Genomic DNA, 16,889 nt, shown 5'->3' on the forward strand with positions numbered 1-16,889 from the left:
AAATAGCTGAGTGCGGCGTTAAACAAATAAGCAAACCAGATGTTCTTGTTATCAATCACATGTTTGTCTTGTCAAGTCCCTCGAGTCACATATCTGTAACTTACTGCCTTAACAACAAACAACTATCATGTACGTTAATGAATAGGTGAATATACAGTGGACATAAGGGAGACAACTCTTTGGACGACAGTAATCCAAACATATAACAAACATGCTTACCAAGACCACTTGCTCAGAATTGTAGTGGAAATAAGTATAACGAACACAGGTTATAGTAAACTAAAAATGGGGGTCGCCTAAGTTCGTCATAACCGTAGTTAACTGTGTGGCTTTTAGCAAGAACTAATGGACAGGGTATATTCAAATACGTTGAATCATTGGAGCTGAATTAATGGACTGGTATCGTCAGTAATACATAGAATTAATGAACACGGTATTATCAGTAATACGCCGAATGAATGGGTATGGCATGGTCAGTAATAAGCTGAATGAATGGACACTGTATTGTCAGTAATAGTGAGTGAGTAAGTTAAGATTTAACGTCACATCGGCAATACTTCAGCCACATCGTGACGAGAACATATTTGACATTGAAATGTATTGTCAGAAATAAGTTGGATTAGTGGACTTTGCATTGTCAGTAATACGTTGATTTACTGCACATGGTATTGCCTTTAATAAGTTGATTTACTGGACATGTTATTGTCTGTAATACGTTGATTTACTGGACATGGTATTGTCTTTAATAAGTTGATTTACTGGACATGGTATTGTCTTTAATAAGTTGATTTACTGGACATGGTATTGTCTTTAATAAGTTGATTTACTGGACATGGTATTGTCTTTAATAAGTTGATTTACTGGACATGGTATTGTCTCTTTAGAGACTACTATTGTAACAGTTTTTTGTTTCAGAGATATGTTATTGTAGCAGTATTTTGTTACAGAGGTACATTATTGTAGCAGTATTTTGTTACAGAGATACATTATTGTAGCTGTATTTTGTTACATAGGTACATTATTGTACATAGCAGTATTTCGTTGAAGAGATACATTATTATAGCAGTATTTCGTTACAAAGATACATTATTGTACATAGCAGTATTTCGTTGAAGAGATACATTATTATAGCAGTATTTTGTTACATAGATACATTATTGTAGCAGTATTCTGTTTCAGAGATACATTATTGTACATAGCAGTATTTCGTTGAAGAGATACATTATTATAGCAGTATTTCGTTACAAAGATACATTATTGTACATAGCAGTATTTCGTTGAAGAGATACATTATTATAGCAGTATTTCGTTACAAAGATACATTATTGTACATAGCAGTATTTTGTTACAGAGATACATTATTGTAGCAGTATTTTGTTACATAGATACATTATTGTACATAGCAGTATTTCGTTGAAGAGATACATTATTATGGCAATATTTTGTGACAGAGATACGTTATTGTAGCAGTTCATTTTGGCAGAATCACATTATTGTACCAGTTTATAATTGCATCCCTTTATCGATGATGCCGTATGTTCTAGCTGCGCAGTAGACAGTGGTACCCGCATCCTCAGGACAACCAATCACCACACAGACTTTCAGATGAAGGTGTTCAAATTCGCTGGGAACTACAACATAGTGTACATCACATGTGACGTCAGAGTCAGTCCAGTCATGGATAACTCTCCTCCTGCCAGCAGACCTGCACATCGTCCGGGAAGAGAAACAGTGAAAGAAACACAGGGCAGAACAGAGTTAGGTTTGGTCCTGTCGTAGTAGAGGACCTACCTGTCAGCTGAGACTGTTGTCAACGTGTGTAGTGGCTACAGGCCCTCGTGCCTTTGCGAGGATTAAAAATTAAAAATATAAAAAAAGTTCTTTATTTTAATGTTTAATCCTCCCAAAGACACGAGGGTGTCGACCGTTAAACAAGGGATTGCGTACACAACGTTTGCTAATAAACAGATCTAGTATTGAGTATGCCTGACATGTTCCAGTTTTTACCTTTTTGCACATCATATACTGCTGTTATTGTCTGCCGTGAAGTCGGAATGTTGTGATAGCTTGGGATTGTGGCCTACTCCATACAGATAAGATAAGATAATATTTTATTTAAGTGTCACATGATATACATTACTAAAAAAAAGTGTCAAACAGAAAAAAGGGTTAAAAAGTATACCATCCGGCCATAAGGCTTACGAGACACTGTCACAGATAGATATCATGAATAAAATCGTAAATAACGATAAAATACATGTATGCTTATGGACCACTGAGGTGCTGTGCATGCTCTAACTCTATGACATCGGCAACATGGCAGCCCACCCCACCCACCCCTCTCTCTCCCTGACACACGCACTTGGCCATGATCACTGCGGTGGGGAGGAGTGGGGGAGAAAGAGTGAGAGAAGGAGGCAGCGGTCGCGGGCGGGTCCCAAGGTGAGCCGCCACAGTACCAATGACACAGAGCCAGAACATACATTTGATGCTGGAAATAGGGTAGTAATTGAGAAAAGTATTTATATTGCAGAGTGGAGTTTCCTCCATTTATAAAAAGCAGTTACAACTACGCACGCACCACCACGCCACGCCCCACCCCACCCACCCACCCTCTCTCCCCTGACACACGCACTTGGCGTCAAGCATATAAATTGATCTTTGTGTATTTTACAACAGATGCTGGAATCAGTTGAGGAAGCCAACTTGAACAATTCGTAGCATAAATCGGAATAAAATTCACACTCAGTCAAAAAATGTATCTCATCTTCAACGCGATGGCTGTGACAAAGCTTAACTGCACCACTTCTATCTCCAAAGGGAGAGAACTGCAACGTAATTTGGCCCACATGCTTCTGTGTTGCCTATCTATAATAACGCGAACATAACACGATGTATGTAAAGAGGTCTTGAAACGTCTAAACGTTCTCAGCCTATTTCCATTAACGTGGCCAGTGTCATCACAGACATCGTGTAACGATTTTTCTGAGTCGAGTGTAGTCAGTTTACTTTCAATTGGTCACGTAATGAATAGTTGATTAAATAAAATATACTCTAATCTGTTTGGTCAATAAGAGGTCTGAAATCGCAATGACAACCCGTGATGCAGCGCATTTGGTCCCTCAAAATAATCAGCAGCCGCACTGAGTGGTTAAATGTGGACACCGTACACGGACACAGGCGGCGTATAGAGCATTTAGAATCTATTGACAGTATGAATTACAGAATTAGTGCCAGTCCCAGAACATTGATGGACCTAATGTTTTAGGTGTAAACATTGTAAGATTTCCACAGTACTCAATGAGTGATTGAGTGAGTGATATATTTGGGTTTAACACTTCAACGACTATCCTATCTCTGTAACAAAAAAACCAAAAAATTCAAAGAGATGGTGTGATGCCCATTTTCTGGTGTCCCCGCCGTGTTATTGCTGGAATATTGCTACTGCGGCGTAAAACAAAACTCACTCAAACATTCAAAGAGATGATACCCAATTGTCAAACTTATAAAAAGGGCATCTATAGTTATTCCTAGTGAAAATAACGTGGTATGAATCAAAATAGGTATTATAGAAATTGAGACAGATTAATAAAAAAGAAAGATTAAAGGTCACATGCAACCAAAAAATCAAACATAATTAAAATACAATTATCACTTATTCATGACATATAATATACATTGCTGGTTACGAAAAAATATGTAAACAAAATTATAAGCGTACAATCGCAAATCGAAAGTGCAAAATTGTGTACTTCGGTTTACTTCCCAAGAAACGAAGCAGCCGGGATACCGAACCCAGTCAGAGCGGGTGGGTGTGCACTCAAGTGTAACGGCTGGTTCATTTGCAGATGCCTTCACGGCTAATTGTGTGTATATATAGAGAGATGTTGGGTTTTGTAAATACATGCTCATTTTTTGTGTATAACATTTGGAAATAAACAGACATCATAACATGTCATGTGTACAAGTATCACACCTGCCTGTCTGTGTAATTACATAATGTGACAGAGACCGAACTCGTGCCATAAATCAATGCATTTTGTTTATGGTGTATAGCCTGATTGGTGTTAAGTTCAAATTGCATGTGGTCAGTGATAGCAGCTGTGTATTGAATATTGTCATTAGCAGACAGGCAGGTAGACACACAGGTGTCAATAAAACAAGACATTGAGTTTTGTCTGTGACAACGACATATCTGTATCACAGTTAGAAATTCTGTCAACGCTAAATAATGACATTGCTTTTAAGTATCGAACTGAGAAAGTGTCTCGGTAAGAAGAACGTGTGGTGAAATAGACAAATGAAATTATATAAACAGTTAATTTACTGTCATAACATATAAAAAGCTCACGCCTGTGAGATATCAACAAAACATTAGAAAAATAGCTCACACCAAAGCCTTCACCGAGTATTCACCCGACAACCCGCTTCCAAGCTGCGCGAACCTATTTACTTGCGCACGTGCTATGAGCGCAGCCCAGCTGTTGAAACCCGTTTTCCCCAGAAAAGTCTGGGGAAAATTAGTGAAACGTTTGAACTCCGATTTCGCGCGTTATTTTTCATCGCGTTATTTTTCAACTTTATAAGTTGAATTTGCATTTTTGACGATTTGTTTCGGTATGTCCATACCAAAAGGTATCAGAATCTGCAAAGTTGTGTTTTACGTTGCATGTGACCTTTAATAAAATCACTGTAATGTGACTTTCCCATTCGAAACTATTTGTAATAGAACGTAATTGTTAATTGTACATGCCAAGTTGAAAAGGATGGATCATTTCTAAACTCAAATGCACATTTGTCTGGTACTAACCTGTAGTGACATCTTTTGTGACCTAAACAAATCATATATTCTATCTTATACTGTGTTACTTCCAGAAAACAAGCGATCATCAAAAAAATTTGTAAGATAGAAAGGGGGAGAGACAAAACATGGTCACATGTTATTCCCCAGTCCGGTGGAAAGAGTGCCTGCCAGTAGAGAAGAACGTCGGAGGTTCGATCCCAAGGCTTCTTCAAACCAGAAGTCGTTGCCCTTCCGCTCAGGGTGGCGCTCGGGATTTACAGATTGTAGTATGCTAGTATGCTGTGTCTGTCTGAAGCTAGCACCACAATACCAACATCAGTCCGGACGAGTATACGCAGTCAGTCACACACGCACGCACGTACATACGCGCGCACGCACACGCACGCAAGCACGCACATACATACGGGCGCACAAACACCTCTTCTTATTATATAATCTTGACATTGCTATTTTTCACCACTTTGAAACGGTAAATATTAGACCTCTCCTTACAGAAACAAGTACAGGACTCGCTTAGCAGTAGACATTTGTTTGCAAGAGGATCCTTGTAAAGAATCCCTGAACACTGCGTGAAGTCCGTGTTTTAACGAAATTCTGTTTATTGGTGGAACAACAATGAAAATGGAAAATACCAAAAAAAATGACGAAAAATGTTATCTATACAAAGAGCATATACATCTTTAGTCGGACATTTTAAACTCCACACCTGCTGTAGCTTTTAGCATATATAATTATCCGTGTTTATCACACAAAACACAACTAAGTGATAAAACACAACAACCCAAAACCAATTAAACAAAATAAACAAAAATATGATTATGCACCTGTACATAATCAGTCTTAGAATGTTTCGTCCCTTGTAACAAGAGGAGATAAATCAGTATGAACATTACACAGTATCAACAAAGATTCCCCTAATTCACAGTACAGTCGGTTATTTTCACATTACGAAGTCTTTCATAAATACAAATAACGCTATGATTACTTGGGTTAAAGGCACCAAATCACACCATACTTCCCTCAAAGTATATAATGCATACTTCTCCATGATATTATCAGCCTTCAGGGAAGCTACCATATAGAATTTATGGACACTCGAGCCCTCTACCGGCGGAACAATATTTCAAGGGAACCCCATAGGGTTATGTTCCTTGAAGTGTTCTTTATGAATGACATGTGATTGAAACCAGTTTGACAAACACCGACAACACCGCGTGCGACAGTTGCTTACATTCCATATATGGAAAGTGTTCTCTGTTTGCAATCTGTTTGCTTCGAAATTTCAATTATCGTTTTCAGGCAAGTCGTAAGGGATAATACATCTTTTGTTGCGTGAATAGGAAGCTAAAGTGAGTACATGTGCCCCAATTAATATGGGCAAAATATTGTCGAAAATGTTTGACTTTGTGCCTTTAATTACAATATTACCATAAAGGCTAACACTGATACACGCAACGTGACTTCAACTATGTGAACAAATACAAATACACCCATAAAACACAAAGTAATTGAAACACATTCACATAGTACAACTAATTAATATTTGGACTGTTTACAGGAGAGGGAACCCTGGGCACGGTGTTATCATGTGATTCCGTTTCGTTGTGGAGTGCTTGTGACCTGATGATAACAATTTGGAGATTTAACGTGCGGGTCCAGATAACACGCGTCTTTTGCGCGCGGATTTGCAACTGTTATTTATTATTATTGGATATTTATAAAGTGCACATATCCACGAACTAGTGCATGCTCAAGGCGCTGGTATTTTTTCCCTCGATCATTGGATGTCAATCTCAACGGCACATCTTATTATCAGTCTCAGCTCCCTGGAGAGTATACAACTCTTGCTGCCACAAGGCGCACCGAGTTATTGTGGCTTTCCCATCCATACGAGGTACCCATTCACAGCTGGGTGGACACAGTCACAGTACTTTGTCCACGTTTACTGCACGTTGCTGTACCGGCAGCTAGGTGTTTGCACGTATTCATGTGGCCACCATCTGGTCATATACCAACGGATTCGTGGGTTCTTTTAAGTGCACAGGGTTGTGCGCTGTACACTAGGGGTTGTGACAACACTGAAAGAGTCTGCACACAAAACTGACTCCAAGGTTTTTACACCCGGTCACAGGTGGGCTTGATCCCGGCACCTCATGCTCGCTGAATCACTATCCTGGCACCTTAGCCACCTCGCCCACCACGCCCCCGTGGTTGGTGTTAGTTTGTTGTTTAACACTGCACTCAGCAATATTCCAGCTATATTACGACGGTCTGTAATTAATCGAATCTGGACCAGACAATCCCGTGATCAGCATTATGAGCACCAATCTAATCATTTGGCGAGTGAGTGAGTGAGTTTAGAATTACGCCGCACTCAGCAATATTCCAGCTATATGGTGGTGGTCTGTAAATAATCGAGTCTGGACCAGACAATCCAGTGATCAACAGCATGAGCATCGATCTGTGCAATTGGGAACCGATGACATGTGTCAACCAAGTCAGCGAGCCTGACCACCCGATCCTGTTAGTCGCCTCTTACGACAAGAATGGGTTCCTGAAGGTTCATTCTAACCCGGACCTTCACCGGTTACTCATTTGGGAACCGATGACATGTGTCTTGTTCTGCCTGTCGTTTCTTTTCTTCATCCAGACGTCTCTTTTCCTCTCCTTCCTTTTGTCTCAGTTCTACGGCTTTTAGTTGTCTTCTCAACTGATCAGCTTCGTCCCTTTCTTTACGTTCTTTTTCAAATTGTTTCACCATTTCTTGCATTTGAATACGCTGTCTTTTTAACTCTTCTTCCAAGGTAGCGGCTTCTATTTTCAGTTTCTCCTCGAGTAGCATCTGCCTCTTTTCTTCAAGTTTTTCGATCTTCTCAGCTTCCCGAAGATCAGCTTCACATCTCTCGTACATCTCATTTGTTTAGCATTCGCCTACATTTCCGTCAACCATGCATCTTACCTTGTCTATGAATTCTTTGGTAAATTTCTCCTTTTCTTCATTCGTCCCTCTGTTGTTGACAGCAATAAAACGAAGACTTGTATCAAACAGAAACTGCTTCAGTGTCGTTGGAACATCTCCAAGATAGCTGTCAATTGTGTCACTGGCCTCTTCCAAGTCATCCTTCCCAGTAAATACAACAATGGCGAATCTTTTAGCTCCTTTTCCAAAGCACTGCAGGAATGTTTCCAGTGTATTTTTGTCTTCTTCGGTGAATCTTCCTATTCTCACAATGAAAAGAATGGCGTGTATTCCAGGAGATGACATACCCACACATTTCTTCATTCTTGATGTCTTCATGTGATTTGTTTGTGTCACAAAAGCCCGGGACATCAACAAGTTGCAACTCGTGCCCAAAACGTTTGAAGAAATGCTGTTTACATTACTTTGTAACAGACATTGCCCTCACTAATGCTTGGAATATCTGTGCCCCCTTTCCGGCTCCACATATTGTATTTCCAGTTTCACTTTTACCTACTCCAGTCTTTCCAACAAGTACCATTCGAATTTCCCTCTCCAGAAAACCGGAACCTTTTCCTGTGAAGGAGAATAGCGGTCCTAACACACTCTACTTAGCAAAACATTAATTATATCAGTTGACTGCAAATTGAACTTCTTGATAAGAACTGTTTCTAAGCGTTATTTTTAAGGCACTCATTATAGTGGACCTATTTCAGACTTTTATAGCCAGATCATTCATTTGGAACGTGTGTGTGTCATTGCAAAAAGAGAACCCATTGCAAAATATTTGTATCAGTGTGTCTGTTTCTTGTTCAGTATGGTAGGTTTGTTGTTTAATGCCCCACTCAGCAATATTCAAGCCATATGGCGGCAGTCAGTAAGTAATCGTAATCAAGACCATCATGTGATCAAAAGCATGAACATCGATGCAATAAAATGTGTCAACCAAGTGAGCAATGAATGCCGTTAGTCACCTCTTACGACAAGCATGGGTTGCTCAAGACGAATTCTGACCCGGATCTTCATTGGTTTCAAAACAGTATGAGGGTTCTGATCTCAACAGTAGTACTTGATCTCGAAGCTCGCTAATTCCTGACTGCTTGATGAACTAATGATCAATGTAAATTGGAAAGTATGGCCTGCCTCAAACGATACCACAGTAATGTAAACCGGGTAAAAGAAAGTTATCACTGATAAATGTAATTGTACATAAAACGAAAACAGGTTTGAACCCAAGCACAAGTCATTCACCAAAATGTAACATGGTCCCTGTAACAGCGAAGCTGTCCGAAAACTTCGAACGAATCGATGTTGGACAGAGCAAACATGCAGTAATCAAAACACCACCACGAATATTCCAAACTTTGCGCAAGCACAACGAGACAGGGCAATCGGTATGGCCAATATGGGGGCTTCACAACGTCAGCTGGCAAGGACTGTATCCTGACCACCATCAGCAAATTGATAAACTGCTGCCAGCAAACAGACCATACCAAAGACCACCTAAGATAGGGAAGACCAAGAGTCACGACACCAGTCGAACACCGGTAACACCGGCAGATTCACCTCCGGAACAGATTCGTTACTTAGATTGCACGAGGACATGCTCTCAGCAGGTGAACAGTCCTTTGACGTCTTGGTGTGGATGGAATACAAGCCTGACCCATCTACACCGTCAACGCAGACTGCAATGGGCACGAACTGTACGTCGGTGGCAAAGACGTGACTTAGCGAGAATACTCTTCACAGCTGGTTCGGTACAATGGCAGAGTTCGAGTTCTACAGGACAGCGACTGGCGCCAAAAATCTCATCCATTCGATGGTGGAGGCGTCATGGACGCATTTGTGGCCAGAGAATAATAAGACTGCTTATCATCTAAAGATGTTGCCCAGCGGGATGAAGTGTTCTTTTAAGTGCCCTTTGTGCGAACCAAGAGTCAAGAGGAGTCATTTTGCAGCACGACCACGCAAGGCCTCACAACCCCAACAGTCTCTCTTGGATGTATGGAACAGGAATCGTGCTGACGTCATCCGCCGACTGACGACGTCAATAGAGGAGACGTGCTCGGAGTGGTGTCCCAGACTCCTGTCTCATTATGCGACTCTTTATACACTTTTTGAATAGACCTTGATTTGCATATTAATATTTAATTTTGACCCCTTGACTCGTTCCAAATGAATTGTGGCAAATGCAAGACCGACATTACAATACGTTTTCAGTTAATTTATTGGGAAATGATTCCTATTTGTAAAAGAATTATTATAAAAAATCACACACGTCTTTGTTTCTAATGTTGGTAAAGTGAAGTCGGGATAACTTTCTTTCAACGCAGCAACATTGTATAACTGAAGCAAACAACTGGATAGGAAAATACCTTTGTAGGCCATTGTGAAGGGTGTTGTCATCTGAACAATCTGAAAATGATATGAACACAACTGTGTTTATCATTGTTCAGTTATCAAATAGTAGACTTTGCCCATGTGTGAAAAGCAGAGCGATAACTGTTTATATTGACTTATTCTAGACACATCAACCCTTGCTTCTCAATAAATATTACTGATACATACAGCCAACCAGAAAAATGAGTGAGTGAGTTAGTGAATGAGTATGGTTTTACGCCGCTTTTAGCAACATTCCAACAATATAACGGCGGGGACACCAGAAATGGGCTTCACACATTGTATCCATGTGGGGAGTCGAACGCAGGTCATCTGTGTGACGAGTAAACGCCTTCATCACTAGGCTACCCCCACCGCCCCTCCAGTGATAATATATACTTTTCCAAATAGTATACTATTTAAAAATGAACACACACACACACCCCAAAAAACAAAAAAAAAACACACTTTGCAATGGCCACACATACAGTATTAGGCGTTGAAGAATATTTCCTTTACATAACGTTTAGACCCATATCCCGTACTGTATTTGCGATACTGTACATATACTCTCCCAAAAAAGAAACTCATATAGGAATTTCAACTGTATTTTTATGTTTATTTTGAAACATCTAGTAGGCTTTATATGTCAATGAAATATAGCGAAATTGCACACTGGGAATGCAGACTTATCCGTCTGTGGCACCAATTCGAGGAAAGTCAGTTTGAGTGTCACGTGGAGACGTGTGGTGGCGCTGAAGTCAATACCTCGTGTGACCACCGTGGGCATCCAGAACTGCACAGCATTGCCTCGGCAGCGAACGAATAAGTTTCAGAATGTCGTGTTGCCCAATCGCAGCCCACTCTGCCTGTAGTGCCTGTGCGTGTTGCTGAAGTGTCTGGGGCTGAGGGTTACAGCGTCGCACCCGTCTGCCCAGGGCATCCCACAGATGTTCGATTGGGTTTAAGTCCGCGATCTTGAGGGCCGGGGGAGCACACTGATGTTGTGGTTCTGGAGGAAGTCTCTAGTGTGACGTGCTGTGTGGGGCCTGGCATTGTCCTGTTGTAACAACTCCCTCTGGCGATAAATGATTGGAAGGATGTGTGGGCGTAGGATTTCGTCACAGTACCGTTGAGCTGTCAGGTGGCCCTGGATACTCACCAAATCACTTCTCCTACGGCAGGTGATCTCTCCCCACATCTTAACACTGTCCCGGCCGAATCTGTCCACCTGGGGAACGCAAGCGTCGGCGAAACGTTCACGTCGACGTCTGTACACCCGCATTCTTCCATCGCGTCGTTCCAATAGAAATCGTGATTAAACAAGATTCTACGCCAATTCGGTAGGTTCCAGGCCTGAACGTTAGTGCACCATTGAACTCGATGTCGACGATGTTGTTGTCGAAGCACAGGGCCAAAATAAGGTCTTCTGGCACGTAAAACAGCATCTCTCAACATGTTCCTGGCGGTCTGTGCAGAAAGCCTCCTCAATCCGGGTATATGTCGAGCGGTACTGGTGGCCGTAGCTGTTCGATGACGCTGGTGATGTTCTCGGATGTAGCGATACTGAGCCGCAGTGGTCGCTCGAGGTCGCCCACTATGAGGGGCATCTGCTACCGAATTCTGCCGGCGATATCTCTCCCAGAGCCGTGAAATGGTGCTTTGGTGAACATTCATGCGTCCGCCAACTGCACATTGAGACTGACAAGCTTCAAGCAAACTAATAGCGATATGATGGTTGGCTTCACTTAAACAATATTCGAAATACAGTGAATAATCAACAGACAGCGATCAACCTTTTATAATCATCATTGAGACTATATGATCCCCAACTTTCACGTGCATTGCATGTGAATTGTGTATTCTGTGACACTACAGGCCGAAATTGAAAATCATGCTTTTAAATACGGGTATTTTACGGATGGCGCGTTTTGTTGTGATGTTTCAAAACATAAACACCATAGGACTCATAAACAGAGCAAAACCTTTTGTAAAATGAATCATTGATACATGAAATTGCTATTTTCATGATGCGTTTCTTTTTTGATAGAGTATATTATCTTATTCACGTCAACGATTATCTCCCTTGCCCTTATAGTTCTTCACCGCATCGTGTGTTAAGTTAAAAACGACTACAAGAGACATCGCGGTGTCATGGTTTCATGAACATGAAATGAAGTCTCTCATGTGGTTTCATGCGAATGCAGTACCTTTTGCATACCTGTATAATGAGAACATGTTAAGTGAGTTTTGATATAGCTATAAATACATGTAAGGTTATGCCAGTTCAGTCAAAAAGAACACCACAACTTACTAGTGTCAGTTAAACCTTAACGTGTGAGACACTTCATCCCACGATGGCTGAAGTATGAAATTCGTAACTCTGAGCTTGGAACTCCTAGATGCCTCCTTGTCTTGGCTATTACGTACTGTTAAGCTTCAATTTACATTATGTTCAATAGTGAGTTTAGTTTTACGCCGCTTACAGCAATATTCCAGCAATATCACGGTGGGGAACACCAGAAATCGGCTCCACACATGTCTCTTATGCTCAATGGAAATGTTCATAGTTTAAGAATATTAGGATAATTCATCGCATGGTTGAATAGTGCAAGGTTAAATAAATGTATTTGATAAGTGGTTAAATATTTAGTTTACATCTTGTAACAGTAAAGTTATCAGCACTACTCACCAGCTATGTGCTAACTGTGCCCTAGTCCAGCTTCAATTACAATGCGGCGTGTTACCACCTCCATTTGGTATATACTGACAGCCTTCAGTTACAAGTCGTTACATGACCAGACCAACCAATAATGTGCGCAAATGCGTCATATGTTTGTTCAGTACAATAGCCCCATGTGTTATGTGACATACAAGCGTAGTCTAGAGTGTTCGCTTGTCACGTCGAAGACCCAGGTTCGATTCCACACATGGATATTGTGAGTGAACCCCATTTCTGGTGTTTCCCGCCTCGACATTCATGGAATATTCCTAAAGGCGGCGTAAAACTAAACTCACTCACTGTAACACACGATGTCCTTCTAAAGACAGGCAGATAAAATATGTTCAGTTTTCTACCTAACACCACCAATGGCACCACTACCACCACAACGACAGCTAGTACTGCCACTTTGTTACTAACAACGTTACTACTGCTACTAGTTATTTTGATGCGTATTGACGTTTTGATTCCGGTTATCACAGGAATCGTTAATGAAAGTGTGAGTTGATGGTCTGTAGTTTATGACTTCATTAGAAGCTTGACTTGGATTCATCAGAATTAAAAACTACAGACCTGTTAAGGTCCGTGTGTCTTCACTTCCATGTCAGTATGATCTTATGGACAAATTTTAGCCTGCATACAGAAGGGGTCATAGCTATGAATCTGCACTACTCCGTGTTCTCAATGATTTGCAAGTTGCTGTTGATAATGGACAAGTTGGACTACTTGTATCCCTGGACCTGTCTTCACCGTTTGCCACGATAGACAACGAAAGACTCATCAGAACACTGGAGAATAACATTGGTGTGATTGGAACCGCCCTCAGCTGGAATTAATCCTATCTGTCCAACCGAATACAAACTGTGATTGTCAGGGTCACACATCAGATCAGAGTGTTCTCAGTATGGCGTTCCACAGTGGTCAGTTCTGGGCCCTATTCTTACCCTGTTTACGTGTGAGCTTGGTCAACTGATTGGTGTCAATGAGGTAGGTCATCACTTGCATGCAGATGACTCTCAGTTGAATCGTCTAAACATGGAGGTCTGCATTGATAACATAAAGCAATGGATGAACACAGATATGCCCAAGCTGAATGACAGCAAGAAGCTTTGCTAGTGGGAACTCGTACCAATCGTGTGAAAGTGAAGGAAGCTCAGATATGTGTGGGGGGAAGTCTGACATTCAGTTTTCAGACAAAGTCAAGAACCAGGGTTTCCTACTTGACCATGGACTCTCCTTGTAAGCAAACATCAGTCAGACGATAAGGTCCTGTCACTGCCAGCTACGAAACATCGGGGCTATCAGACATCTTCCTCCCACAAATGCGGTCCATGCTCTTGTGCGCTTTTTTGGTGTTATATGCACTACTGCAACAGTATGGCCAACATATCAAACGAGCAACTCCAGAGGTTGCAACGTTTTGAAAACACAGCAGCCAGGATTGTGATGAGGAGCAAGAAATCATTCAACATAACTCCATTTCTAATCCAGCTTCACTGGCTTCCTGTTCAAGCCAGGATTAAATACATGATACCATCCTTAGCTTATCAATGCTATCACCATTCTGCTCCTGCCTATCTGTCAAAACTCACAAAACACTATGAACCACCATGACAACTTCGATCTGAAGACCTGTGCAAAGCTCAATGCTTAGATGGTTTGGGAAAAGATCCTTTTCCTTCAATGCAGCAACATTGTGGAATGAACTGCCTGTTCACTTGAAACAAAATTGAAAATCTCTGCACTTTCAAAAGGACTTTAAAGACCTACTTGTTTAATCAATTTTGAAACACAGCCTAATCTTTCCCCCAGTTACCAACTTTGTAAATACCAGATGACTTTTGTTAGCGCTTTGAGCATTCACCTAGAGAAAGGAGTTTAGCGCAGTTTATTATTATTTTTACAGATTAGGAAGAAAGATGCAGCAGAGAGGGTTCGGATGATCCTGGCACAGTCAGGCTGGTAAGGCCCATCATCAGCTCAGGGTCCTGAGTACATGCAGCCCAGACAGCGAATGGGACTTCTCCCAGGAAACGCTGCCTAGTCGGACCAACCAAGAACTTTCCGGAGAATATGATGCCTCCCCAACACTGCAGCGTGTGTCAGAAGGGCTGTGCTTCCCGGCGGTGGAGAACCCGGACACGCTCCTGATCTGCGCCAAGAGATCAGGAGTACCCAACCATGGGCACCGAGGACAATGGGGAGCCTGATGACAGTGTACTTGGGATGCAAGCGAGATATTTCAAAGGCGAGGTCCGCATACTTGACATGCGTTTCCTGAATCATGCCAATCACTTTGCTGTCAAAAGGGACAAAAAATTCAATGACATAAATAAATTCATTGGCTTTATCAAAAACGAAAAGTTCAGGTTTGTTGGTTAAAATTCTTCTGAGGCTGTATATGGGCCTATTCCACAAAAGTTTTAAGGCAGCATTTTCCATAAGGCCCTGGGCATGATGGATGGACCTCGTGGTCAAAACCACAGGCATGGCGGTAGTAAAAGCAACGAGCCATGCCATCATATCGTTTAAGGTATGCTGTTTGTACCAGCGATCCATTGATCAACACCATGAGAAGCGATCTGCGCAATTGGTGTCTTACAAGCATGGGTTACTGAAGACCAGATATAACCCGGGTCTTCACGGGTTCTCATTTCTGGACAAACGAGTACGCGATGACTAAGTTGGAATGCACAAACCAATAGTAAAACCAGTTTTAGGGTTTGTACAGTGTAATGTGTTTAACAACTCACAGCATGTTAGGTGGCTCTCACCACTGTCTACGTTCAACCTTCTCACAACCACGCCTACAACTTTAAAACGCGAAAACATTTAGCTGTCTTTCCAGACACCGTCTTTACTTATATGGGTTGAGCGAATAAAGTACATTGTATATAACAAACTCGCTCCATGTTACATCATAAAGTGATCGTATTGAAATGCATGACAGCGGAACTGCATTTAACGTCAGTGGATTGAAACATTCAGTTAGCAGATGTCGTATGTGTGAACCTTGGCGATAGAATTCACTGACCGGGTATATTCCAGATATACGTCGGCGGTCTGTAAATATTCGAGTCTGGACCAGACAATCTAGTGATTAACAGCATGAGCATCGACCTGCGCATTTGGGATACGATGACATGTGCCAATCAAGTTAGGAAGTCTGACCACCAAATCCCGTCAGTCGCCTCAGCATGGGTTGCTGAAAACCAATTCTGACCTGGATCTTTACGGGTTTCAAAACAGAATGAGTGTCATAACCCTGCAGGCGTACTTTATTCCGAAGTTCGCTAATCCCTGACTGCTTGACGAACTAATGATCAATCTATTAAGGGAAAGCACGCCGCCTCTTACGACCAGCATGGGTTGCTGAAAACCAATTCACACCCGGATATTCATGGACATGTTAAGTTATAATCAGATGGTTATATAGTACAGTAAAAATACTTTATCTCAAAGTTTGATGTTTCAAAATGAAGGTTGGTCCATGCTTATCCCTTATCGCGTCATCAGTCATGTGTCAAACTTCGGATAACTGGAAGTATCTACGTATATGTATATATATAAGGTTGTAGATACATGCCTTTTAAATACGAGGAGTTTAATGCACAAAGAACTTGAGTTACAACAGAAGTCTTGCCATTGTTCATCCCAGCTGTGTGTAGCCTGGGTTGTACCAGCATATATGTAGTTAAACGGACTTCAACCTATTCTGCAGCGAATATTCTCACGGTTTCGACTTACTAAAATAAACACGGGATTTGACAAGTCATGGTAATTACATATCTTGGTCTTTCTTTACGGCAAACCAGGCGAAACTAAATACTTTCCTTTCTCTGTTCATTTGTTTTTGTTATTTCGAATGGACCTTCTCAAAGCAAGTTAGTGACTGATCCTTAATACATTAATATTTAATATGTTTCTGCCGAACTGGATGTGTCGAACTTCTGGTTGACTCGAAGGTCCGGGTTAGAATGAACCTTCAGTAACCCATGCTTGTCGTAAGAGGCGACTAACGGGAT

The 16,889-nt window shown here is 41.4% G+C and overlaps 1 protein-coding gene and 2 long non-coding RNA genes across 3 annotated transcripts; 1 reads left to right on the plus strand and 2 right to left on the minus strand.

Moving 5' to 3' along the window:
* Positions 1–546: 546 nt before the first annotated feature.
* Positions 547–1,990, plus strand: LOC124290100. The gene is made up of 2 exons (XR_006901834.1): positions 547–1,013; positions 1,050–1,990. It is a non-coding gene; the product is annotated as an uncharacterized LOC124290100 (long non-coding RNA).
* Positions 1,991–6,619: 4,629 nt separating this feature from the next.
* Positions 6,620–7,728, minus strand: LOC124290071 (MAP7 domain-containing protein 2-like). The gene is made up of 2 exons (XM_046726762.1): positions 7,415–7,728; positions 6,620–6,630 (listed from the first exon to the last, which is right to left on the minus strand). The coding sequence occupies exons 1-2, from the start codon at positions 7,713–7,715 to the stop codon at positions 6,623–6,625; spliced, it is 309 nt and encodes a 102-aa protein (XP_046582718.1). The 5' UTR covers positions 7,716–7,728; the 3' UTR covers positions 6,620–6,622.
* Positions 7,729–7,778: 50 nt separating this feature from the next.
* On the minus strand, positions 7,779–12,910 carry LOC124290081. Its single transcript, XR_006901827.1, has 3 exons — positions 12,835–12,910; positions 10,139–10,178; positions 7,779–8,339 (listed from the first exon to the last, which is right to left on the minus strand). It is a non-coding gene; the product is annotated as an uncharacterized LOC124290081 (long non-coding RNA).
* Between the last annotated feature and the right edge of the window lie 3,979 nt (positions 12,911–16,889).

Source organism: Haliotis rubra, unplaced genomic scaffold, assembly GCF_003918875.1.
Source record: "Haliotis rubra isolate DU_JTF1 unplaced genomic scaffold, ASM391887v1 Scf1120, whole genome shotgun sequence".
Lineage (NCBI taxonomy): Eukaryota > Metazoa > Mollusca > Gastropoda > Lepetellida > Haliotidae > Haliotis > Haliotis rubra.